The sequence below is a fragment of the Syngnathus typhle genome, linkage group LG2 (genome assembly GCF_033458585.1).
Source record: "Syngnathus typhle isolate RoL2023-S1 ecotype Sweden linkage group LG2, RoL_Styp_1.0, whole genome shotgun sequence".
NCBI lineage: Eukaryota > Metazoa > Chordata > Actinopteri > Syngnathiformes > Syngnathidae > Syngnathus > Syngnathus typhle.
The window spans coordinates 615,521-641,157 of NC_083739.1; the positions used below are offsets into that span (position 1 = coordinate 615,521).

The window sequence follows — 25,637 nt, forward strand, 5'->3', positions numbered from 1 at the left end:
CTTTTAAAGGGAAGCTACATACTAAGAGTCAAAGCATCAAATGATGTGCGTTTCCACCAAAGCTGGCAACTACCTTTCCAGAGCATGTCCTTTTCCTCCCCCCAAAAAAAACCCACATCAGAATATAAAATCTTCATGAGGCGCATGGCCACGTTCCAAGTAAACATGCTGAAAGACCCAAGTGTCCAAATTGTCATCCCTCCCTGGCGCTGATCTCCGAGAAGGAAATCTTAAGGCAAACTTTTCCTGAACAATCGTCAAATCCAGCAGACCCTCACCAAGGCACTCCTCATAGAACCTCGAATGGAAATGAGAGTTTGTAAGAGCAAAAGTCCACAGTGAATGCATGTTTGTCAATTGTTTTCCCGTCGCACAGCTATATCGTTGAGAAAAAAAGAAAATGGTCACCGGCAGACGGGGATGGATGTCTTCCAGTGTTGGCATCGGATGGAAGCCGTTTGGTTTCCTCAAACAATCTCACTTAGCCAAACTCCCCCCACTTAAAAATCAGCAAATGCTGCCTTGGTCACTCGCCACTGTAGGCTGTCGTCGGGGGCGGGGGTGGGGGGGGGCAAAGACAGACAGAAAAACATCTCCAGACGAGCGCCACGAAGTAACTCTTATGTTTTTATTCCCCCCCCCCCCCCATCTCAGTCCTCTGTCTCCTGATTGGCTCCCTGCTCCGAGGCTTGTCCCTCCGCCAATCAATCGGTGTCAGGGGGGACTAAATGACGGGATGAGTCGAGACTCCTTGCCGGCCGCTCAAAGAGGTGTCCTCGGCTCAAAGAGGTCAATGCTAACAGCGTGACACTGCTACGTATCCCCACCTGGTTACAATGGCTCCTCCTCTTCCATTGGTTCCTCCTCTGGTCTGATGCCGAAAGATAACAAAATGCAATCAAAACGAAGGTCGTGACAATTGATCGGCCTGTCGAGTTAATTGGAAGAATTGAGCTATTTTTAAATACACAGAAGTTTGCTGACCTCCCCCCCCCCCCACACACACAATACAACATAAAACAGATAATGAAATTCAAACAAATATTAAAAAAGTTATAAAAAATGTTGTAAAGTTAAATGCTAATGAACAAAATATTGTGAAAAAAAAAAATGTTGCTGTCGTAAACGTTAATGGACCAAAAAGTATCTCATTTTAGTTTTTTTTTTGCCAATTAAATTCTGTCATGCCAAATATGGGAATTGACCTAAAAACAATCCAATCCAATCAGGCCCGTATAAAATGTTTGTATATTTCCAAGCGGTCTTACGCTCACCTGTGATCCACAACGTTGGTGTTGGCCACCGACAGAGAGGCCATGGCACTGACGGCCTCGGCCTCCTCCGAGTCACCGCGTTTGGTTTCTAGAAGCGAGAGCCCCAGCTGTGGCAAATGGTGACATACCGAGCGCCAATATTTACCTGCGAGGAGGGACGACAACCAGGAGGCGGAGTCAGTATGACAAAGTAGACACATGACAAGAACTAGACTGATGATTGGCTGACTGGTGGACCAGCCATGTCTTAGGAGTCCAAGGTTGGCCCTCGTGCAACTTACAGTGTGTCTCGAGGACCTTCTCCAGAGAGCGCACCACATTAGCGTTGGGCCTGTTCTCCAGCACAGCCTTGGGTAGTGGGTCCAACTGCTCACACGCACACCACAACAAAAACATGAATGATACGTGGCATTTCCAAACCTTCCGCAAGGGGGCGCACCATCTCCTTCACTCTCCTGATGTCACGAGTCAGTTTTACATGAACAATGGCTGTGACTGTCTGGGCCCGACTTTATGGAGTCTCAAGGATGGGTCGGCTTTCTCACCTCCTGTCCCAGCAAGGCAGCGACGCAGGCCTCTGAGGCGTCACAGATGGCCGTGAGATCATGACCCCCTTCCAGAGCCAGGACCAACCTGCCTCCGGCAAGGCTCATCAGCTGGCGGGTCAGAAAGCCAAAACCTTGGAGGCAGTTCAATACACACACAGTGAGGAAGGGTTGTTTGAAAGGAGAATGTTGGATGTTAAATGTAATGTTCGAATTTGGACTTGAATCATACTTTCACGGGGGGCGGGGCTTGTAGTGATTCACCGGTAGATCTTGTACCTACATTTGGATGTCAGCATGTAGCCTCCAAGAGGTGGAGGGTGTCCTTCCACTGCGTCAAAGCCGGAGGACACTAGCACGATATCCGGAGCAAACTCATTGGCGATGGGCATCACCACCGACCTAAGAGAATGAGACGACGCTTGGGGCTTGGGATCATTTTCAAACCTCACGCGTGGCTCTTTCAGGGGTACCTGAAGGCAGCCAGGTACTCGACATCTCCGATGGGTGGGTCGAGCCCCCCGGTGAAAGCCACGTTGACGTTGAAGCCGACCCCTGGGCCACTTCCCACCTGCGGATGACACGCCAACTTATCACGTTCTACTTTCCTCAAAGACTTTGGCCAAAATGCCAGACAAATGGGGGGGTGGGGGATCATCGGGGTAAATCTTCTCACCTCCTCAGGTGCGCCACTACCGGGGAAGAAATTGCCATCATCGTAGCGATGAATAGATAGGTACAGAACATTGGGGTCATCGTAGAAGGCCTGCTGGGTGCCGTTGCCGTGGTGAACATCCTAAAACGACAGCTCGTGAGCAAGAGTCTTTCTCGAGCAAGTCAAACGGGCGCCGCCCTTACCCAGTCGACGATGAGGATCCTGCTGATGTTGAGTCTCTGCTGCAGCAGTTTGGCAGCGATGGCCACAGAGTTAAAGTAGCAGAAGCCCCTGGAATGCCAAAAAGACAAAGCACCCTCTCAATTGGCATATTACTTTGTTGAACTCCTTCACTACTATTGACGGCTACGTATAGACGTCCAAGATCCATTTGAACTGATGAAGGCCAAGAAAATTCAAATGTACTGTAAAGTGGGTCATTTCGGTGTCGTGTCGAGCGCGATGACAGCCGCGGCCTTACATGGGAGTGCTTTCCTCGGCGTGGTGTCCTGGAGGTCGCACCACAGCGAAACCATTCTGGGGAAGCGGACATTCAAAACACAGGAAAGAGACCATTTCAAGGAGAAGAAAGAACACATCAAATCAAGACTAATATATCCAAAAGAACACATAAGAATACAGTATCCTATTTGCTGGTGAGACTTGGATGAAGATACGTTCAGGATACCTTCAGCTCCCCGGTGGCCACTTTGAAGACCAGCTCCACAACAGAGCCGACGGCGAGGCGAGCTGCGCTGGAGGAGTGGACTTCGTTCCAGATGGTGTCACTGTCCACCTGAAAGACACGAGCAGCCAGTGTGAACCGACCGCCTTGACTCTTCTCCATTTCATCCGTGGTTGAAAAGCATGACGCCACTTACGCCCACCCCGCCACACGGTAGCCGCACAAACATGGGCGTGACCGAACCTGGGCAGTGGGGAAAGCTCAGTCAGGTCAGGTTAAGTCAATGGAGACCTGAGCAACTCTGCGCGCGTGCGTCAGCGGACTTACAATCAAGTTTCTGTCTGAGAGGGTTGGTTCCGTACAGAAGGACGTGGGCTTCCGAGTGGACCGTCTGCAGTTCTTCCAGAGTGGCCTTCCTCCCACGGATGCACTACCCACACACAAATCAAATACCGAGTGCCTTTGCCACTTGACGTGCGGGGCGGGGCGGAAGGAAACCAACCTCGCACTGAGCCCTGAGTCCAGTTTCTTGCAAGCGGGACCAGATGCTCTGGATCCGCCCCGCGTGCTCCGGGTGACTGTTTGTGTTGCCGCACATGCACTGGTGCTTCTGCATTAGAGAATCGTACACCAGACCTGGCGGGGGAACACGCATCGATCGGATCAGAAAAAGAAATTGCGCAAGTCAAAAGAGGCGGGGCTCGCTCACCTGTGGTAAAACGAGGCTTGGTGGGCGGATCGGACTGCGGGACGCTAATGGAGAACGGGGAGGCTGAAGCTGGGGACGACTGAGCCCTCGATAGAGGACGGTGGCCTGGGAAGGAGATAGACAGTCCGGCAGCTTCCATGGAAGCCTGATAGTTTCTCAGCTGGTGAATGCGCTGCTGCTCCAACAACAAGGCCTGCTGCTCACACACACACACATGCAAATGTTATCACGGCTGGAGTGAAAAGTGTATCGTCTTTCAACTCCCGCTAAAGATCTGGAATCTGCCAGACATGTTCCTTCTTTCCTCCTCACCTGTCTGAAGAGAAGCTCCTGCTCCGCCTGCCTCTCCCGGTGCTGGTGCAAGGCTGCTTCCTCCTGGAGCTCCAGCTGCTCGGGAGGCTCCTGCTTGATGGTGATCCCCAGCGGTAGCGCGCCGACATCTTGGTGCTCTCTCAGCTCCTCCTCCGTTTCCTCCGGGTGGCTCTGGTGCTGGCGGCCCACGGGCGACTCGCCGGGCTTGGCTATCAACTGTGGGGACGCAGAGGCGGGAGGCGAGGAAACGGGTTAACTAACGGCTTCCGACGGTTGCAGACCAGGTAACCGCTTGCGTGTGTCACAAGGGGACAACTTTGACATCGTAGCATTCGGACAGCTCCGAGTCGACCCGCCGATCCGGGGGGGGGGGGAGCGCCGAGCAGGGCAGAGCAGACAGAGGAGAGAAAATCCCTTGATTCATCCGCCCACTTTCAATCGGTGCAGCTATCACAGCGACATCTGCTCTCTTCCACCCTGGTCGTACGAGGCACAAGCTTTTGCTCTTACCACGGCAACACACAATTACCTCACAGCCCATGGAAACTTGGCCATAGTCAAGTGGACCTGGAGCACGCGCACACACACTCATACACACAGACGTACACACAAGACGTGCTCTGCGCCCACGCCCAAATCTGCTTCCACCTACTCCTCAAAAGAAAAAAAAAAGAAGAAAAAGGGAGAATTTGGATGTGTAAATCAGGAGCATGCCAAACACATATACACACACACACACACTTACACACAGCTAGCTACATTACATACACAAACATGGCTGCTCCAGACCTCATTCCTACTTCTTTGGGGTTGAAACCTTTGAGCCTGGATAAATAAAAGGCCAAGCCATGCTGGCAAAATACTTCCAAATGAATTTGCACGCTCTCTTACTTTGTTGAAGTGAAGCTGTTGCTGCTGTTGCTGCTGTTGCTGCTGCTGCTGCTGCTTGTGCTTCTCCAGGAACTGTTGGTGCTGCTGCTGGACCACCAGCTGCTGTAGCGCCAGCGCCTGGGCATGGGCTTGAGCGGCGCTCCCTTGAGGCAGCGGCGCCGACTGGGTGCGACCCAGAGGTCGATGCTGGCGCTGCAGCTTGGCCATGGAGGCTGCCGGCGACATGGACAAGCCGCTCACACCTGAAGCCAAGAAGGGCGCGTTCGTGAAGGGGCCATAAAACGGCACGACACAACACATAATCTTCCTAAAGTCCGATTTGAAAATGGGTCGGCAATAAAAAACGACAACAGTAAAAGACCATCTGGACCGCCAGACGGCAACTCTTGTATAGTGATGACACAACTAGAGAAATGAACAGCTTAGTTCATTTTTCAGAAGTCCGTGAGCAAGGAACCACACGGCGCTGGCAAAGATACTTTGGAATTGATTTGTTTTCCACTTCATTTGTTTTCATAAACATATTTGCTAATTACTTTGTGGGATTGAACTGAGAAGTAGAAAAATGGACTCAATGCATGGCTAACGATATGCTAGTTCAGGGCTTTTCAACTGCTTTTGTCCAAGGGAGCAGGATTAGAACCAAGAAGCAACTCGGGGACCACTGCTTTGGCGGATTTGGGTTTTTATTTTGCACCCAAGGAGGATAGACCTATACAGGCTATTTTGGGAATGTCAGCTACATTTGACATCAGATGGGTGGCTAAATCATTTACAAAATGAGTCAATCAAGTGGAAATAATAAATCCATTTTACTTTTCAAAATGTTCCAATTATTTCCAATTTCGCCGGCCACCTGCAATACTGCAAAGGACCACTCGAAGGCCGTGGACCACCGGTGGACAATCCCGGTGCGAGTCAATGGGTGCGCTAATGCATCCATGTCTGTTCTCTCAAAGTACACGCAGACCAAAAAAAAAAAAAAGGAATAAAGGCATAAAGAGGAAGATGACACGATTATTTTTAATCTCAGTCAAGTGACTTTTGTTACCTGTCACCAGGGGGCTCTGTGCAGGAGTCTGGTCCATCAGTACCATGTGTTGCAGCAGCGGACTGTGGCCGCCTGTCCCTGCTGCCGCTTCAGCCAAGTAGGGTGTCAAGTGGCCACCTGAGAGGAACGGCGGGCTGAGGGAGAGCGCTGGCTGCAAACTGCCATCTTGTTGAGCAGACGTCACCTAAGCCAAAGACGACGACGACAAGAAAAAAAAAAGAAAAGCGCGTTAGCTTTGTTCATATCCAGCCCGCGACAGCAAAGTTCTTACATTGGATGCGGCGGTGGCGGTAGCAGTGGCGGGCAAGCCCAGGGTGATGTTTGGTAAGGAGGGCGAAGTGTAGAGTGATAGTTGGCTAATGGAGCCTCGCTCGGCACCACTGCACACCCTCTGGCTCATGGGCGCCTGGCAAAGCACATTCAACAAACACACCGAGATCTGAATGGCTTGAAAAATGGAGTCAACCTACAAAAGCATAGTAAGAATTTTAAATTGTTGTCATTCAACAGCGATGATCATTTATGACACAGAATCAACTCCCTATTTATCTGTTCAAAATAACAATGCTACGTTTTGTTTCTTGCTTCATATGGGGTGGAACTTTTTCTTTTTCCTGCTTTTCCAGCTGACGCAAGCAATCTGATTTTATGAGACGACTATAGAACAGGGAGGTCAAATATAGAACAAAATCTAACCTGGATGAACATCTATTTATCATTAAAAAAAAAAAAAAAAAAAGGTAGACAGGACTAAAAAAGAAAGAAACAAATACCCCCCCCATGATGTCATCATTTCGGAAAAGCTTTTGATTGAAATGGCAAAGTCTGGATAAGAAGACGGCGAGCCGATGGCCAAGTGACTGCAAGAGCGCGGCAATGTTCACAAGCCTCCTCCGCACTCCACCAGTGCTCCTAATGGCTGCCGTAAATAGAAGCTTGCAGGCGCCTCAGCCGTCCTCCTCTGCTCACTTGTCACTGGGAGAGCAGAGCGGTGGGCTCTTTGCCGCTAACTTGCCGCTGAGGCAATAATGGCAAAAAACGCCAAACCAATCTGGCAAAACATGGGCTAGGTTTTACGTTGACGGGCCGAGTGAGCGTCAATGACCTCTTTGCTGTTGGCGACTGACGCGCTGATGCCGTTTTCATTGGGGATGTTGTTGGAACTGTTGTTCGGGGAGCTCGGGCCCGAGCCCGGGGCACTGCTGCATGCCGAATCTGCATCGTAGAGGAGAAAAAGATCAAAAACATTTGAATGTATCCGGGTCCACCAAGAGACATGAAATTCCAAAGTCATTAGAACCTGTCAAATCTTGCTACCTGCCATGTCGAGAGAGCGTTTTTTTGCAGAGGCCATGGGGCTGTCTCGACGACGGAGGAGCGGACTGCTCCTCCGCTCGCTGACCTTCTGCTTCAGCCTGGAGCGCAGCTTCAAGTTGGGTTCGGAGGCTGAAAGGAGAACGGTTTGCAAAAGTGATCTTCCGAGCACTACCGGATGCTGCTTTTATTCAAATTAATGTATGATACGATAATATATGATGTCAGATATTATATATACGTAGTACATCATAGATGAGTATATTGTATACAATATGAATATTGATATACATCGATATCAATATTACCGCAACGAATGATTCGATTTCAACAATAATTCCGAGAGCTTGACACATGCTATCGTCATATTGAAAATATAATCGGCATCAACTCCGCACATCTGCGGAGCGCAAAATGTGTCAACCTGATCAAATCCACAGAAATCTGGAAGACCCAGCCAGCGAGAGAGCGAGAGAGCGAGCGAGCGAGCGAGCCTGTCTACATGGCAAATTCAAATCCACGTTTGAAGTCAAATGAGGTCACAATCACGTACAAGCCTGCCAATATTCTTAAGTGGTCTTGTGAGGTTGTCTGTCTTCTGACTCAGGCAGTCTCACGTTTTGGTAAAAAAAAAAAAAAGCCATTTCATTTAAAAAAATGATCTATTACATTCTTATGATCTATTTCGGAAAAAACACAAAGCGACAACAATGGATGACGGCTGTTGCATCAGTATGCGCTATTACCATCTGCAACATGTCCTTGTCAGATTAACGTGTCGATATTTGAATTGTAGTTGTTTCATCTCGAGGAAGAAACACGGCAAATGTCGACAGGAGCGCGAGAGTGTGCGTGTGCGTGTCACCTGTTTTCCGAAGTGGAAAGTCATCCCGTGGATTGTAGACGCCCAGCACGGGATGATTATAGGTGGACATAACAGTCTGTGGAGGTGAGCTCTGGTCAAGAGAGCTGTGCTGAGTTTTTCTATGGCAGGACAAAAAAAAAAAGCAACTTATAAGAAGGTTCAACTCAAAGAGTGTCGTGGTAAATCTGCGCGGGTAAGAATGGTGTCATGCACCAAAGAAGAGACACCTGCAAAGTGCTTTGGACATTCGACAACAAGGACCAACAGCAAAGTGAAGAGCATCGATCATCAAGTTAGAATAAGCAGCTGGAAAGTGAATAAATCTGTTCATATTTTCTTTTTCTCATCAATCGCTCAGCACAGACCGAAGCAGTAACGGAGGTCGTATGGTTGCATAAGTGTGCACACCCTTTGGAAGAGGGAATGTGGCTGTGTTCAGAATGAACCAATCAAATGGAAACTCGTGTGAAAAGGATGGCCACTATTAAAATGATGATTAACCCCAAATAAAATTCTGTTTTACTACGGAAAGTTATGTTTGGCGCAAAAAAAAAACAACAACAATTCCTATCGCATTAATGCTAAAACATCGTTGAAATTTGACATACCTGTACCAATAGGGAGCATCGCTGAGGGGGCCACCCTGGTTGAGGCTCCCACCCTGGTTGAGGCTCCGCTGAGCCAGGGCCTTTTTTTTGTTGAGGACAAATTCCTGGAGACGCATCTTGACCTCCGTACTCGCCACGGCACCTGTGAGGTGACAAGAAATAAGTCATACATGGGGTTAAAAAAAAATAAAAATAATCACATTACAACAACAAAGGTGACGATGAAAATTGCGTGCTGGAAGGCAGACGCAGATCGCCGACGTTTTAACCCAACACACATAAACACAGCCAGCCGCCTGACGGTGCTCAAGGACTCGTGTCCACTTCCAGCAACCAGCAGCTTTGACAGCTCCTGGAGCACGCTCAGGAAGTCAAATGGAAACAGACTGCCACGCGCGGAAATGGAAACACTTGCCCTTCTCTGTCCAGTTTTTGTTTCCTTCCCTCAAATAAACTAGCTTTCATCTGCGTACGGACACGATGTTGAAGTCAGTTCATGCTAAAAGACAATTTAGAAAGGGATACCGAGGGGCTGATCAACAACATCACACTCGAAGCATAGGTAGCATCGGACAAAAAAAAAGTTTTTTGTAATAAACTTGAATACAACACATCCATCAAAAGAAAAGTGCGGTCAGGGCAACGTACTCTCCTGCCCCCTTTCCTTGTTCTTCAGCAGCTGCAGCTTCTGCTCACGCTGCTGCTTCTCCAGCTCTTGCTCCAGACGATGATTTTCCATTTTCCTCTGGTGCTCCAGCAGCTCCTGTTGGTGCTTGATTGCCAACAGCTCCTGTTGTTGCTGTCGGAATGTGGAGAGCCAGAGGGGGGGGGGGGGGGGGGGGGGGAAAACAGCAATATCCAAATTAGCCCAAAGCTTGTGTCCACTTTCAAATTTTGAATCATTTTTGGTGGCTTCACAAGTAAGATTTTCCAAATGTCAAATAGATGCCGCCACTCGCTCGATAAAGATCGGAGCTAACCTGCGGGATTCATCGACAAAGTAGAGGCAAACACATCTGTGAGGAAAATGACTGGTGGATGGTGACAGGAAGGTGACTCTGCCAAACTCTGGAGAAATATTTCCCACCATCTCCCCTCCGTCAACGTGAATGTATTTGCAGACATTTGAGAGCAAGTGAATGCTTTCATGGCTCGCTGATTGAAGACGGACGGGCGGGCCTCCCTGGCAGGGCCGTGCGTCACTGGCTGCCACCCCAATGATCTCTACCAGAAGCGGAAGGACCTCCCGTAAACATTGCCCATCCCTCAAGGAGTAAAGAGGGAGAAAAGCAATGGAAAATAGAGAAAAGATTCCTCGGGAGGATTAAAACAGAAAGGCAGGGAGGGAGGGAAGGAAGGAGGAAATGACAGAAGGAAGGCAACATGGGGGAGGGGGGTCAAAAAATGGGAACAGAGGAAGGAAATGAGGCAAACTGAAGGGAATGAAGGAATAGAAGAGAGAGAGAGAGAGAGAGAGAGCAAGGAAAATATTCACAGCAAGACAATAAGGAAATGGAAGAAAGGAAAGAAAACAGGAAGGAGGAAGGAAAGAGCGTGGGCAAAGAGAGAGAACGACTCGAGCGAGCTCCTAAAAATCCTCCACAGTGCAATCGAATCTCCCGCCTCACAATGGTTTGAGCCATCATTCTGTGACTAAACGAGCTGGGGAAATCTTTCTCAGACGACTCCTCTCCGTTCACTTTCCACTCCGGCGGGCTCCATGTGGCGTTCTCGTACGGACGGAGCCTGGCCTTTCATTTTTTAAAGAGGCAATTTGAGGGCGGTAAACAACGATGATTTACCTTGATGTGCTCCTGGAGCTGAGCCTCGTGTTGCCGGGAAAGCTGCTCGTGCTGCCTTTGGAACTCGGCGATGAGGATCTGCCTCTGGATTTGCTGCTTCTGTTTCAGGCTAAGCAGCTCCTGTTGCAGCTGTTGCTCGCGGACAGGGGCCGAGGCCACGCCCCCGCCGGCCTGTGGCGACAGAGGGGACACCTGCTGCTGATGCTGCTGCTGCTGATGCTGCTGCTGCTGCTGCTGCTGCTGCTGCTGCTGCCGCTGCTGCCGCTGCCGCTGCTGCTGCTCCACACGCAGGTCCATGGGGATGGCGGCAGGCGGGAGGCGCAGCGGTAGTGCTGAATTGATGTCCACTGGTGAGACAGCGAAGGCCCAACAAAGTGATTGGAAATCAGATGATTCAGAAGCTGAATGGTAATAAACGTCTCTATTTTTTAAAAGTGAAAACAATTTGCAGTTTTAGCATTGAGGCAAAGCCCATGCACCATTTGTCATGGCGGGCCCAATCGAATGACACTGTGGGCCAAAGTTGCTGGAAAGGATGGCCGCTACAGTATTCAATCAATGAATGCGTTTCTTTTATTGAATGATTCTTGAAAATATTTGATGATTTTCTTTTCCCCCCCCCCTTTTGAAACTGCAAACGCTAAGTGACAGAACGGCAACAGGTGAGAAATCAAAGGGAAGGCATGGTCTTGATCAATCTGCACATCACACGGCTCCGACGAGAGAGACTCCTTCACGCAAAGTAAAAAGCGCGTGTGAGCGAGATGAAATCCAAGCCGATGGCTAAGGACGACAGAATCATCTGAGATGACAAAAATAATTTGGGAAAATATAAACCCGGCAGAAATATTTGCTGGTGAAAGTGGCTCGGACAAATATGACCACACCCTTAATTGAAAAAGCTGTGAGCTGTTCACTGCGCGTTCATTTCGCTCAACCTCTTTCATTCCCTCATCTCCCACTCTTGCTGTGCACAAGATATCATCTTGCCGTCTTTAACCTGCTGGGCCTCTCTCACGCTCTCTCTCTCTCCCACTCGCTCACGAAACAAGACCTAACAGCTCTCAAACACACACACACACACACACACACCTCGTCTCTCAGTGTGGCTTCCTATTGCCATTGATTGTAAACACAACGTTCATTTAACGAGGGCAATCAACTATAGGTGGGCTTGCCACTTGCGGACAGTCATCATCATCAATATTGTCCCCCCCGACCCCCACTCGCTCCTGGGCGGTTTCATCGTGCCAGCTTAAATTCCTAGCGTGGCATTTTTCCCGCATTTCCCCAATAAATGGAGCCACAAAATGGTTCCGCGTGGAGCCATGTGTGAGATGCACACAGAATTAAGTTGTATTCTTTAGCTTCTTTTCTTTTTTTCCGAAATAGCATAGGACCAAAACTTTTCAAACAAAGCGGAAACTCCAACCTGTAATTCAAGTAAGGCTGCGACTAACGATTCTTTTATTCATGAATTCATCTGTCGATTATTTGATGATTCAAAACTGGGACATGCAGCTCTTGTAAATTGAGCTATACATGGTTTTTTTTTTTTTATTGTGTGCTAAAAAGGTATTTACGTATGAACTAAAATGCATTGTATAGTAATGCACGTTAATAATATTTTTTACGATGATGCGCATTTTGTAATAATTCAGCGTAGTAATCATAATTGTAATTGAATTTGGATGAATCGCACAACCCAAAAAGGAGACTATATCGCAAAGAAAAACAAACATGCAGCAAGAATTGAAATGCGTCAGACTTTTTTTTTTTCCTTTAACCAATGGGAAAGATGGCGAGAAAAGATGATACGTTGGATTTAGCAGCAAGGGAGTCTAGAACGGGAAGAGAACAGGTTTTTGAGATCACAATGATAGAAACCAAAATGATTCACGGGCAAACATACGGAAGACAAATTGTAAACGACGACGACCGAAATTCGTTTTCTCGTCGGTCGTTGGAACGTAAACAAGGGAGATTTGCCGGACGGACTAGTGAGTGATACTTGAATTAAGTATCGCAATTAAAAAGTTACAAATATCTGTTAAGCAACAATAGCAGAATATTCAAGAGTTTCGATTGGCCATGTTTGAGCGTGCCAAACTAGGATTTGGACTTGGGTAAATCACACTCTCTGTTCAACATTTAGGTGACTGACAACACTCAGGACGTGATGTGAAAAACGGCAAATCTTCTCAAACATCTTCAACTCCCAAAAGGGCAAGGAAAAACTCCAAACTCCAGCTAGGGGAAACGAGAAACCTTGAGAAGAGACCACGTCTCCGGTCGCTAGAATTTCCGAGCGTTTTTTTTCTCTATACAACACCATTTAATGTCTTTAATTAAACTATTTGGCTTTTAAATGGAACAAATTGCTCTCAAAATTGAAATATAAATAAAATAACATTAATGATAATGAACGATTGACTTTTTTTTTTTAAACACCGTTAATGAGCAACACTCGCCCTGTGGCTAACTTATATCTTTCAACCACCTCGATGCAAGTTCGAGTCTTGGACTCGGGAAAAAGTTCAGTCTGGTCTTGACTTCCGACCAAGCGTGAAAATCTGATTGCAATCGTGACACAATTAGGGATGCACCGAAATAAAAATTCTTGGCCGAAACCGAAAACCAAAAATGAGGAAACCAAGGCCGAAAACCGAAACACCGAAAGAAATGTCAGTTATTAGAACCACAGCATTTATGGCTACATGTGTACTAACCTCACTAAAATCAAGGCATTGCAATAAACCAGTTACGAAAGTATGAAAATATTTATTTAGCACTGACAACAATGCACAATATAAATTAAAATTCAAAAATAAAATGTTTAACTTGACCCAACTCATGTGTACATTAAATAATAATTTACAGGCTTATAACTGACTGTAAAATTAAATATGTTCTCTTATAAAAACACAGAGAACTTTCTTGCCTTTTCAAAAACGTCCCCCACAGACGGAGTGGGCGTGCTCGGTGTCAGTTTCCTTTTCTGTGTCGCCTTCTTCTCATATTCAGAATGGCGATCGGGATGTTTGGATTTCAGGTGATGAATTAAACCCGACATGGAGAAACTTTTTGCAGATGCACCCCTTTCAGCATTGCATGTTTTGCAAATCGCTATCCGTGGGTCTTTCTCTGAGATAGTGAAATCAGTCCACACCGCAGACTTATCCCGTTTTCCCGCGTGCTGGCTGCGCTGTTTGCTCACGTCATCACAAGTTTCGGCCGTGTTGTTTCGGTGATTTAGGTCTTTCGGCCAAAAACCGAAAATGCACTTTTGAGTCATTTTCGGCCGAAAATTTTCGGTGGCCGAATTTTCGGTGCATCCCTAGACACAATCTACCAAAAGGCGAGTTCCGACTTGCCGCCGGCTCCATACAACATCCACACCACACAAATGTATTCCAAAAAAAAAAAAAATCACATGACTTTGCATGGCTATCCCTGCTTTGGCATTCAAAACAACGATTGACAAACTACCGGTCATGGTAAACCCTCAATTTGCATCAACAAGGAAACGACATTTGACTAAGACGCAGCTTTTGAATCCAAGACAGCAGCATTTTTAAAGAGGTGATTCCAGCGAGTGTCAATATTTAATCAGCTTAAACGTCAGCGGCTAAGAAGAACAGCATATGAAAGGTTTGGGAGAAGCTGGAGATGAGTTCCGAAGCAACAAGCGGGTTGACCCTCGCACTGCTTGATGCTCAGCTGCAGAAAGCTAAGAAAGTAGCAATGGGAGGACACTCAGTGGGTTAGGGTTTTTTTTCCCGAGAGGAAATCAAAGTCTTTGGCGATGTTTTGTGAATGGCCTCTAAGATGACAAAACGTGTGCAGCAGCAGAAGAAGACATGAAATGATGCACAAGTGTTTGCTTGTAATAAAATAAATCCAAGAGCTTTATTTAAAAATAGGTCTTTTTCTTTGCTCTTGAAATGCATATGCATACATCCATTAAAAAATAAACGGTGCAAATTCTTATTTGAGATATTTCTTTTCAAAATTATTTCAAGAAATTGTGTGTATAAATGCAATGCAGGCAAAATGAATGCAAAGCTGCACAGGATGTGGTGTGTATACACACACACACACGCACACACACGCTCAAGCAGAAAAACAAGCACGCGTGGGTGTCCAACCTGTTGGGATGTGGTTGAGCGCCGACGTCTTGAGAACCTCCAGTGGCTGCTCCTTCCCCAAGATCCCTTCTGCGGGAGAGAGAGAAGACTCCGCTTCAAATATGGTCCGCAACATCGGGATGCGCTTTGAGCAACAAGCCCGCTAATCAGGCGCTTCGGTCCGAGCGAGCGAGCGGGATTCAAGCGATCTGCTCGGCGCCAAGCTTAGATATCCTGCTGCTGCTGCTGCTGCTGCTGCTGCTGCTGCTGCTGCTGATGCTGCACCAGCATCTGGCTGTGACATGAAGAATTTCTTAAGGTGCCCAAAAACACACTCGGACGTGAAGGGGTGGCGAAGGGAAGAGCAGACTGCATTGCCGTGAGTTCACTGTGCAAATGGGTGGGTGGGTGGCTGCTTGGTGTGTGTGTGTGTGAGGGGGGGGGGGTGATGGGGCTCGACTGATACTGCCTGTGCTCAGCATAGCAAACGTGGCTGGCAGCAGCAAAAAGGGATGGGGGAGTGGGGCATGGGAGGTAAAAATAGCTCACCCTTTTGTGTATAACAGCACATGCGGAGCACGCACACACATGCACTGCTGTTGCTGCACTCCTGTGTGTGTGCGTGTGCGTGCGTGAGTAGGCTGTAATTATAGTGGCAACATGAAAAGGCTTTTGTAGCTGCCGAGCCCTGGGAAGAAACGGCTATAAAAAGCAGAGTGACAGAGAGCCATGGTGGCGGTGGCGGCAACGGCGTAGGGGAAGACAGGAGGTAAAGGAGGCGACAAGAGAAGAGGGGAGGATGAGGAAAAGAGGCAAAACGCCAAAGGGAGGGAGGAGATTGAAATAGTACACACAATGTCTGTGCGTGTAGAAGTAAGCATCTCTATTATTTATTCATTATTTATTATTCAATCCTTTTTTTTTTTAGCTTCAACCACCTGATCCACTTGGAGACATGTGAAGGAAAAACATGCAATTATTCTTCACATCCCAAAAGAGAGGAAAACAGGCAAGCGTCTGGCTATTTCTGGAACTCTCTCTAGAGCGAGCTGGCACATGGGCTTAATTAGCTGCAAAGCCGGAGGAGGCACCCTGCACTGATTTGGAAGATGCCCGTCGCCACCTGAGTTGAGACGGGCTACGATAGGACATTTGCCGGTCATCCATCCCGCCCTTTTTGCAGCCGAGGGAAGGAAACGGGTCGACGGCAAACGGGTCCCCCTTCCCGACCAACGTATTCAAATCGCTCGATTTGCAATCCAAACGACGAGACGCTACGACACCTGCGGCACGTCATTTGAAACCGCTTTTGCGCCAATTAACCGCGGCTGATTTACATCTCGGACGGTAATGTCGGAAAATGAGGGCGGCCCGGCCCGGCTCGGCTTAGGTGTCTTGTCTGCGGTCGAATTGACAAAAGACGACTTTGAATCCCGAGCGCACGGCCGAGACGCCAAAGCGGAGCGCAGGTGTTTGCCGAAGCAGGAGGAGCGGCCAGGCCGGGCCGGCCTCTGCAACAGGGCCCGCCGAGCCAATCTTGTTATGCTGCACTCCCGTTTCTCCTCATCCTCCACTTGCATCCTCAACGGGAGCGCATACAAAGAGACGGCGAGCTATAAATAGCCTCGGCCCGGCTCGGCTCGCCTCAGGTCGAGACAACGCAGCTCACGCTCGCCCAGTGTGCCGGACGGCGCCGTAAATGAAGGTCGCGCGAGACGGCGGGTCACTTTGTCTGCCGCGTTGCCCAATGTCGCTCGGTTCCAGCGCGGCAACGGCCCACGCCGGCCGGCGTCGTTGGATTCAACGTGAGCAAGGTGAACTTGACAGGGACCGTGCGAGGAGTCATGAAAGACTCGGCTCCCTCTGGCTCGCAAATGGACTTCCCCCGTGGCATTGGATGACGTCAGATGGCAACCACCCAAGACAGAAAAATAATGTGGTGCTTTTATTCAAAGAGTAACACTAGCTAACGTCTTGAATTAAACAGACACGGCGGACATATTTGAATGAAAGCGGGACTGTATTTCCTGCCCACGACAGAAGCGTGGAAGTGCCAATGTGGACTGGCAAACACATTCCAATGTATTTAAAGGCTATATGTAAGTTTCTTCAAAGGCATATGCTCAAACGTATTGAAAAAAAAGGCTGAACGGAAATCACACACTGCAGTCATAACTATAAATGTAAAAAGTCACAACTCAACAACAATAACGTACTTTTCGAACAATAACGTAGGCCAAATGCTAAATTGCATTTTTGTAACGGGCGCAACACTGGGGGAAAAACTTTTTACTATTTAACCTCCAAGTACGTTCAAACATACTTGCCAGTGATCCATTCAAACGTACATGCAAATGTATTTAAAAAAGACCAATATGTATTTGCAAATCATATTTGCCAATCAAATAGGTTTACCCCATATTGGCAGATCCTCACTCATTCAGCATTGTCGATATTCAGCAACGGCAACTTTTGCTGACATCAAGAACGCTTTTGCTCTTCACTCCACTTCCCGTGACGGCCGCTGCATGTTTTCCATCTCGGCGACGGTGAACGCAGGATCAGATGATTAAATCCATTTCTGTCAACAATCTCTCAGCCTTTCGCTAACCCGCTGTATTAGCTTTGTTGTTTGCGACGCCGTGCTTGTTTTAAATCTCCTAATTGATGTTTTATTTGACAGCATCGCTTTAGATGAGTTTTTCAATCCTAGCCAAAGGAGCAATATGTGGCTTCTTTCTTTTCCCATCCTTCCTAGGAAAGGCTGTGAAAGCAAAAAAGCATTCAGGGCCTGCCTGCCTGCCCGCCTGGCTGCCCGCCTGTCTGCCTGCCTGCCTGCCTACCTGCCAGCCTACCTACCTGCCAGCCCGACTGCCTACCTGCCAGCCCGCCTGCCAGCCCGCCCGCCTGCCTGCCTCGAGTGTCAAGCTTAATTGCAGTAGGCAGCTCATTGGCAGCACACAGTGTCTCTCCTTTCTCCCCGACTAAAGGGACACGGACAAAAGATAGACACGGCTCCTTTCATTAGCTCAAACTTGCAAGCCGTCCCAAAAATCAATTAAAACCATGGCTCACATCGCCTTTGGAAGGTTCACGTCCAGTACGGGTGATGTGCTCCAGTGAGGGTCAAAGCATGCATGCGCATAAAGTCAACAGTGCCGGTGACCCCCCCCCGAAGGAACTTCCCAACCGAGGGGGGGTGTCTGCACGCCGCCGAGCGACATTTTGCAATCTGGCGTAATTTCGTAACAGGTAGAATTCAAACTAAACGTGTCAGCACAAGTAGACAGCGGCAGGATCATGAAAAGACGGTTTGAAATGACCATTCACGCTTGCATCACAATGGCCGCCGCACAAAAGACAGAGGCAGGCAGGCAGGCAGGCAGGCAGGCGCTTGTTGTATGGTGATTTTTTTTTAGCTGCTCTGCACATGGCAAGACAAAACCAAACAAAGCAAATTGCTCAATTGTCACGAGTGGAATCGACACAGGAGGCCAAAAATAATGACTGTTTGCTCGCTCGCTGGCTCGGCGTGCACGCACGTGCCACCGCATATCTTGTTTGTGTGAGTCTAAAAATAGACCTGGGGGGGGGGGGGGGGGGGATAAGCCCTCTTTATTGCAGCAAGAGCTTTTAACCCCTTCGCCCCGGGATTTAAGCAGTGCGACGAGCTGTCGCGGGCATTTGGAGAAAAGGACGAAAAGCTGTCGTCGAGTTGAAATAGAATTTGAACAAAGAATGGAAGAAAGTAGAGCTGAGGCGATGGATTATTGTGATCTTACCTCATCCCGATCAGTGACGTCATTGGGCCCGTGTTTGTTTTGCTTTTCGTCAACAGCGAGGGACACCGACCGACAGCGCACCTGGGCATTGTCGCTCGGGCGTTGTCTAAGCTACCGTTTACGTCAGCGGCGGGCCAGCAGCGGGCCAAAGCTAGCAAAACTCCCCATGGCCGTACGGCAGAGATGAAAAAGTGCGCAAAAACAAAACCAGCGCCGCTGACAGTTAAACATGCACAATGGCAATATTTTTTAGCACTAGCAGTTCAAATGAATTTAATTTCCTTTTTTTGTGTGTTCTTATAGCTTGTTGTTGTTGTTTTTTAATTATTCTATTCTAGTTGTAGTCTTTATTTTTTCTTCTCCAATCGATTTTATTGTAGTCTATTCAATTTATTCTAGTTCATAAAATGACAGCTGAAGTGTTTTATTGAAAGGTTGCCAAATTCCATTGTCAAAATGTCATCATTTGGACAAAATATCAATCGTCTACCAACCATTTAACCTTGCATGAATAAAAATGCTCACTTGTTTTCAGATGATTCTCCATGATTTTATTTCCCTCGAATTGACTGATGTATCTGTCATACAAGAAAATCTGTGTGCTGTCAGATCCATCGTTTGCCATTCGAGCTAACACGCTGGAGTGTCAAATAAATACCAGCAACGTGCGTTTGGGCATACTGCGTCATCAGTCCTATGCAAACACATCAGCTTGTAATTGATACCAACGTAACAACAACTGATGCGCAGTGTGACCTGCTTTTGTTGTGGGACAAAAGTACTTTCCTTTCTTTCTTTTTGCCGAAGAGAGATTTGCGTTAAATGAGATTTAATCTAAAAATGCCATGGCAGTTGGAATAAAGAAAAGATGCGCATTGCTAAGCTCATTTACTGTACGTATTATAAAAACGGGCCAGCAGCAGGCTTGCACGCACACGTGCTTGCTAACCCGGCGCTAACGTTGCGCATGCACAACACGGGGAGGGGAGTATGAATTGAGCTCCTAAACAATAGTAGTTCTGTATCAAAATGGATGCAACACGTACGAGAGAGCTACATTGTTACCATGTTGCTTAATTCCAACGATATACCGTTTTTTTCCATGTATAATGCGCAAAATTTAACTCATTTATTGTCCTAAAATCTGGGGTGCGCATTATACATGGATACAAAATAAAAAATTTTAATCCGGATATGATACGGAGGCCGCCATTACAGATGCGCTTTCTTCTCTGCTGTTCACTTCGAACACACAATGCTCTCGTATCAGACTCGATCACCTGCTCGTTTGCTGTCACAATGTACCCTAGACAAATCCGAAACATTTCTTCGCTATTGAGTTTGCTAGCGCATGCGCAGTGATACTGACCGGCAGAATAACATCCGCTTGTTCCCAAAGATGATCTTTTTTCTAAAATAATTATACGTTAACCGATTTAAGTAGGAGTCAAAAGTTGGGTGCGTATTATACATGGGTACAGGCTTTTTTCCAGCATCAACATGCCATTTTTAGGGTGCGTATTATACATGGGGGCGCATTATACATGGAAAAATACGGTACTAAAAATAAAATATCAAACAAACCTGTGGCAGTCAAACATAATGAAGGGAAGACTCACTCACTCGCTCACTCGCTCGCTCACTCCCCTTAACAATCAAATAGATTTGACATTTTCTCCATGACATCGGAACCTCTAAAATCAAATACGCGGAAAATTTGACGATTAAAAACGCGAGCACATTTGTCAGGAGAAATCTGCCTTTCAATCCACATGAAAATGTCAGCAAAGTCTTCAATATTTGAACAAAACCATTTACAAATGCAATCCACATCCAAACAGACTACTTGGATGCTCCTTTGCGGACAAGATGCATTTAAGCAGCGAGACACTCTGACGATCATTCGTATCGAGTGGAGCCAATTAGCACGCCTAAGAGCAGATTAAACGCTTCTACCGAGTTGAACCTTTCTGCACTTTGTCTCCGTTCAGAAGGGAAACCGGTCACATCTATCAACACGGCAGGCAGATGGGGCTGACAGCGGCGGGCAGCGCTCAACCGCTTCTTACAAGGGGGCTCGCTTGGTGGTTACAATTTGACGACAAGCTTCCCCAGCGGCACGCGCTTACGACCGCCGTTAGAACCTTGATACGGTTTTCGTCGACTCTCTCTTCCATTTCTCCTTATTGGGTGAGCGAGATCTGATCGCAGCGGACTTGTGGCGAGAGGCGGGGTACAAACCGGACCCCTCGGCCACCCAACCAACACGACACACATTTCCAATAGGACTTTGACATGCGCCCGGCTTACCTTGATGATTGTGCGACGTCATCACTGAAGTTGAGAGGTGGCGGGTGACCAAATAGCCAGGTTATTTTCGGGCCTAGTCGAAAGACAATTCAACCGTGGCGCCAGAATGTTTCCGGATTAGAAATTTGCCATTAGCCTTTTGGATTTGGCAACTCCAACCAAGAGTGTCAGACTGGTGCCAACCTATCGGGGAGAACGAAAAAGAGCTTCACATTAAATTGAAAATGGACAAATATACTACATACGTCTATCCAAGATGGTGGGGTTACGATTTTCATTTGTGCGGGATATTGATGGAGCCCTGTCACAAAAAGCAAAAATCAGCATATAGCTGACGCCCCACCTCTAAAATGATTCTGTAATTGCTTCGGGCTGCCACAAGATGGCGGCAACACAGAAAATGAACGGGATCAAAACGCATCAACACCATATACTGAGCATGCACCCAAATCGTTAACCTTAACTGTATTCAATAGTTCCATTCAAATTAAATAAATGAATCATAGAATAATAAATAGTAAAATTGAATTCAAACTAAACACCATAAGAAGGTCTTCAGTAGTATTAGCTTAGCATATTAGCCTAAAAACATGCTAGCGAAAATAGATGTGACATCACATCTGGCCAAAGACTATTTCCCTTTTGAAAAAACGGAATCAATGAAGTAACATAGTAACACCAAGATTCCAACAGATGGCGCCAAAGTAATGCATGCGTTCCCTGACCAAAAAAGACAAACAACAGCAAATAGTTGCGTTTCAGTGAAATGAATGATAGGTTCGAAAACAAAACAACAACCACCCACAAATAAGCAAACCAACAAAAGCTGAAGAGTCAATATGCAAGGGTTCACTGGAGTGTGTTTTATGCTATAGCATTTATTTCGCGACATGCGCGGCCAACAAAGACAATTGCGATTTTGGTCCTTGATTAACTCGTAATCGCTATAGGCAAGTCAAAAAAAGATGACCAGTTTGGTCTCTATGACAATAGAGCTGAAAAATGATTTTTCTCTTCTTTAATTTAAAAGTGTAGCCTGAATTCCTGACGCCCCAAGCGAAAAGTGTCAGATGTAATCAAGACAAGAGGCTGAGATGCCAAATCAACTTCACCACTTTTTTTTTTTTTTTTTTAAAGGGGGTTGGGGGGGGGGGTAAAACTGTCTGAGGGCAAGGTAGATGGTGTGTTTAAGCCTTTGTGTATATTGGCTAGGGGTCTCTGGTGTCCTCTGAAGCAGGATGGATGTGCGTGTGCGTGTTTTGACAGTGGGGAGGGGCAGGGTTCACGACAAGAAGGCCAGACAGTGGGGCGAATTTCCCCCCCCTGGAAAAAAAAAAGTCGGTCATCATGTTGCTTTGTGATGGAAGAAGAAGGAGGGGCAATAGTTGCTTCGCCTGGAGGGTTAGGGGGGGGGGGGGGGGGGCTTGGTGCAACACCATTCTCTCAGGGCATCTGTCTCGAGGGGGGGTGTTGGCGTGTTCATGTGCAATAGCGTGTGTGTGCGCTTGGCCATTGTCCCCAGAAAGACCTGGCTTGATGCATGGTGACAGATCTGGGGAGCCCTCAAGAAAAAAGGCCCAAAATGAGTTTGCTTCAAATAGCGCAAACTTTCATACTAGTTGCAATAAATGTCTCGCAAATTTGAATGAAATGAGATGTGCTGATTGAAAAGCTCCCCCCAACGCTAACTCTATAGAGCTCAAAGGAGCATCTACACACTGGACCGTGAACCACAAGGGGGCGCTAGTATAACCAATTTGGCTACACCATGCCCTGTGGTTGCGCAATACCACTTCTTTGGTTGTTAGTACCATAACTGTAGGATCAAATGAGAAAAATCATTTCCATTTGAATACATTCTGCAAGAACTTTGTTGGCATTTTGGTTCCTTTTCGCTGATGCTAGTGGGAGTAGCTTTGCTCAGCAGACGGCAGCAACCACAGCTCAAATAGATGTGTTTTTAAACTTACAATAAATAGTATATTTTAATAGTAGGAGGTCAGTGGTTGTATTTGTAGTTTGTTACGGTCGGAATTTCTTTGAAAGTTATTGATAGGCTAGCTATGAAGCTGCAAGTAGTGATAGCGGCAAACTCTTAATCACTTCCACTATTATACGACCCAGTTTTATCGACACCACCCCAAACTATTCTTCCATCATTTTTTATAGCACTCATCTTCATTAGGCAAACCAGACCCTGCCCCAGATTATTTTAGGTCCGAGATGGTACAAATATGGGCAAATATAGTCAACCCCCCCCCCCCCTCCCACACCCCCACACACTCACCATTCCTCCTCGGTACAATTTGGAGTCTTCAATCATTTAGTGTGGCGGAAGACACACGTACGACTCTGCTAAGATTTGAACCCTGAACCTCGCAGCTGTGATGCAAACGCACCAAGCGCTACTTTTAAATGACGGGACGCTGAGAGCGTACAAGACTGTGATGGAGGAGAGTTGGAAAAAGAGTCATGATGAGCCAGCCGCTTTGGTTGTAAGCGCTTCAACGCCCCCATTGACAAAAAAACAAAACAAAAAAGATTGACGCATGCAGAGAGAGAATTACCTCCGCCCGCCCATCCCGAAACCAGCACACAGTCGCACAGGCCTTGGGCTTTATCTTCCCTCTCGTCGACACAACAAAATAACACAGCAATAACATAAAAGTGGCGCAGTCAAGCTAAAGCCTGAGGTGCACTAAAAATAGACTCGCTCGCTCGCCACAATCGGCATAATAAACGTCCCACCCTCATGCCCTGGACACTTCCCGCCCTCAACTGTGCAAAGCAACCGCCAAGGAACGTCGCAGCCGCCGCCGCCGCCGCCGCTTTCAAGACCAAACCTTCCTTCCTTCCTTCCTCCCCCCCGAGAAATTAAACAAGCAGGCAACGCGGGGAGAAAAGTTAAGCGAGTCGTTGCAGAGATGAAGCCCCGTCCGTCCGTCCGTCCGTCCGTCCGTCAGTCCGCGCATCACATCCCTGCGGGGGGATCAAAGTGGCGACACGTTCACCATGTACAGCCCCCCCCAAAACTCACCGGAAGCTCCACTCGATGGGCCCGGAGGCGACCAGCCGTCCCGACCGACGTTCGTCCCGCGCGGCGGGGTTTAGTCCTCTCCCATGCGACACCGCCGGGCTTTTTTTCTCCGCTTGGCGAGAGGAGGAGGAGGCGGCGGCGGCGGCAGCGGCGGCGTTGGAGGAGGAGGGGGCACGAAAAATTCATCTCCTGACAGATTCCGCCATACTGGATTTTTGTCTTCAGGCCCAACGTCACATGGAGGAGCGCCCCTGCACGCAGCGAGGGGCGGGGTCCGGCTGGCCCGTGCGCGCGCGCGCGCGCCTGAGCGTGGGTGCCGTGTTAGTTTGCGTGCGTGCGTGCTGTTTTCATTCTTGCGCATGTGCTACTTGCGTGCGTGAGCGTAAACCTACGTAAACATCTTGCGTGCGCGTAGGTGCCTATGTACGTAAAGGCACAAAGCAGTAGTGGCGGGCCTGAGCCCTGAGGGAAGAAGCCCAAATGTGGCCAAAGTGCTCACACGCTTGACTTCCTTCAGACTTTTTGCGTAAAACAAACCAACAAAAACAAATCAATGAAAAATACTGTTAAAGTACAAATTGTCGCTTTATTCATTTCACATCCAAGCAACTGTTTACGTCTATCTACAAGGGGAAAAAAAATCATGTGATATCTTACGTGTGGCTTATAACGACTAAAAATAGATTGAGAGGGAGAGAGAGAGAGAAATCCATCCATCCATCGGTAGAATAGAGCTCCAAAGGCTTATTTGCTTTCTTATGTGGGCAGGAGCAATTGGATAAGATCTCAATCAAGAGGTCAATCATGCTTGACTTGAGTTGAGCGGGGGGGGGGGAGTACCCATGCAAGAAATGATTCAAATCAAATAGGTTGCACATTCAAGTGAAACATAGCTTAGCTGCACTCAGGCATTGATTCTTTCACGTTCCACTAGAGGGCGCCCATGTGCCACTACTGCTACAATTGAGAACCACTGTTTGTTTTTATTTTATTTTGTTTTATGGGGCATACCCAACATGCGTGTGCATTTTCTTTGTCATCGAAAGACAATATGTTATCGTGAATATTTTTGCTGAGCGACCCTCACTCTCTAGCTCTCAGCCCCCAGTTGGAGAACCACCGAACCAAATGAAACAAGCGTTACGATCAGATTCTTGCTCAATGTAACATGAGGGGCTTCCCCGCTCGAATGCAATGAATGTTCATTTCCACTGCTTTGGCCTCTAAAGCGTTCCTCGGATTGGGGCCGGTCAACAGAGCGCTCCGGTTCTTTTTTCGCACGGGTTCAACGGTCAGACGCTGTTGACAATATCCAACGACTTCTCGTTCAGGGCGTTGCGCTATCTCGCATCGTAAAGTCATTCGAACATGCGTAAAGGTCAAGTTTATTGTGTCCAATCTTTTCAGAGGGAATCATCTCAACATTGTCTTCCCGTTTTGATGACTATTTTTAGCCCAGGCGCAGCTTTCTGCTGCTTGACTCGCATTTATGAATCGGGGTCGTTCCTCTTTTGGAGTACAAGGGAGGTCTGTTGGGATAGCCGTAACCATGGCAACAGAGAATTGTCATTTGTATTCGGCAACAGAGCATCAGTTATGGAAGGTGACCGCGTCTTGTCGAGACCCTCGCTCTGGCACGCTATCGAGATCTCTTCCCAAAAATGGGCAAA

The 25,637-nt window shown here is 47.6% G+C and overlaps 1 protein-coding gene and 1 long non-coding RNA gene across 5 annotated transcripts; one reads left to right on the forward strand and one right to left on the reverse strand.

Annotated features, from left to right (window-relative positions):
- Positions 1 to 637: 637 nt before the first annotated feature.
- Positions 638 to 24,243, reverse strand: LOC133144020 (histone deacetylase 4-like). 4 transcript variants are annotated; one of them, XM_061266389.1, is made up of 28 exons: positions 23,968 to 24,243; positions 23,498 to 23,909; positions 20,931 to 21,113; positions 14,860 to 14,928; positions 10,712 to 11,058; positions 9,558 to 9,708; positions 8,910 to 9,051; positions 8,302 to 8,420; positions 7,440 to 7,568; positions 7,228 to 7,337; positions 6,394 to 6,528; positions 6,123 to 6,306; positions 5,072 to 5,313; positions 4,181 to 4,396; positions 3,869 to 4,064; positions 3,662 to 3,795; positions 3,487 to 3,589; positions 3,356 to 3,402; positions 3,163 to 3,270; positions 2,956 to 3,011; positions 2,678 to 2,765; positions 2,496 to 2,615; positions 2,293 to 2,390; positions 2,103 to 2,221; positions 1,820 to 1,953; positions 1,556 to 1,640; positions 1,275 to 1,419; positions 638 to 871 (listed from the first exon to the last, which is right to left on the reverse strand). In XM_061266389.1, the coding sequence occupies exons 3-28, from the start codon at positions 20,950 to 20,952 to the stop codon at positions 832 to 834; spliced, it is 3,339 nt and encodes a 1,112-aa protein (XP_061122373.1). In that variant the 5' UTR covers positions 20,953 to 21,113; positions 23,498 to 23,909; positions 23,968 to 24,243; the 3' UTR covers positions 638 to 831. The 4 variants fall into 4 exon arrangements, with proteins under 4 accessions (XP_061122373.1, XP_061122365.1, XP_061122380.1 ...); XM_061266381.1 differs by lacking the exon at positions 23,498 to 23,909; XM_061266396.1 differs by lacking the exons at positions 20,931 to 21,113; positions 23,498 to 23,909; positions 23,968 to 24,243 and adding an exon at positions 18,621 to 19,570.
- LOC133144738 (uncharacterized) lies at positions 10,994 to 13,791 on the forward strand. The gene is made up of 2 exons (XR_009710765.1): positions 10,994 to 11,119; positions 12,867 to 13,791. It is a non-coding gene; the product is annotated as an uncharacterized LOC133144738 (long non-coding RNA).
- Positions 24,244 to 25,637: the final 1,394 nt, after the last annotated feature.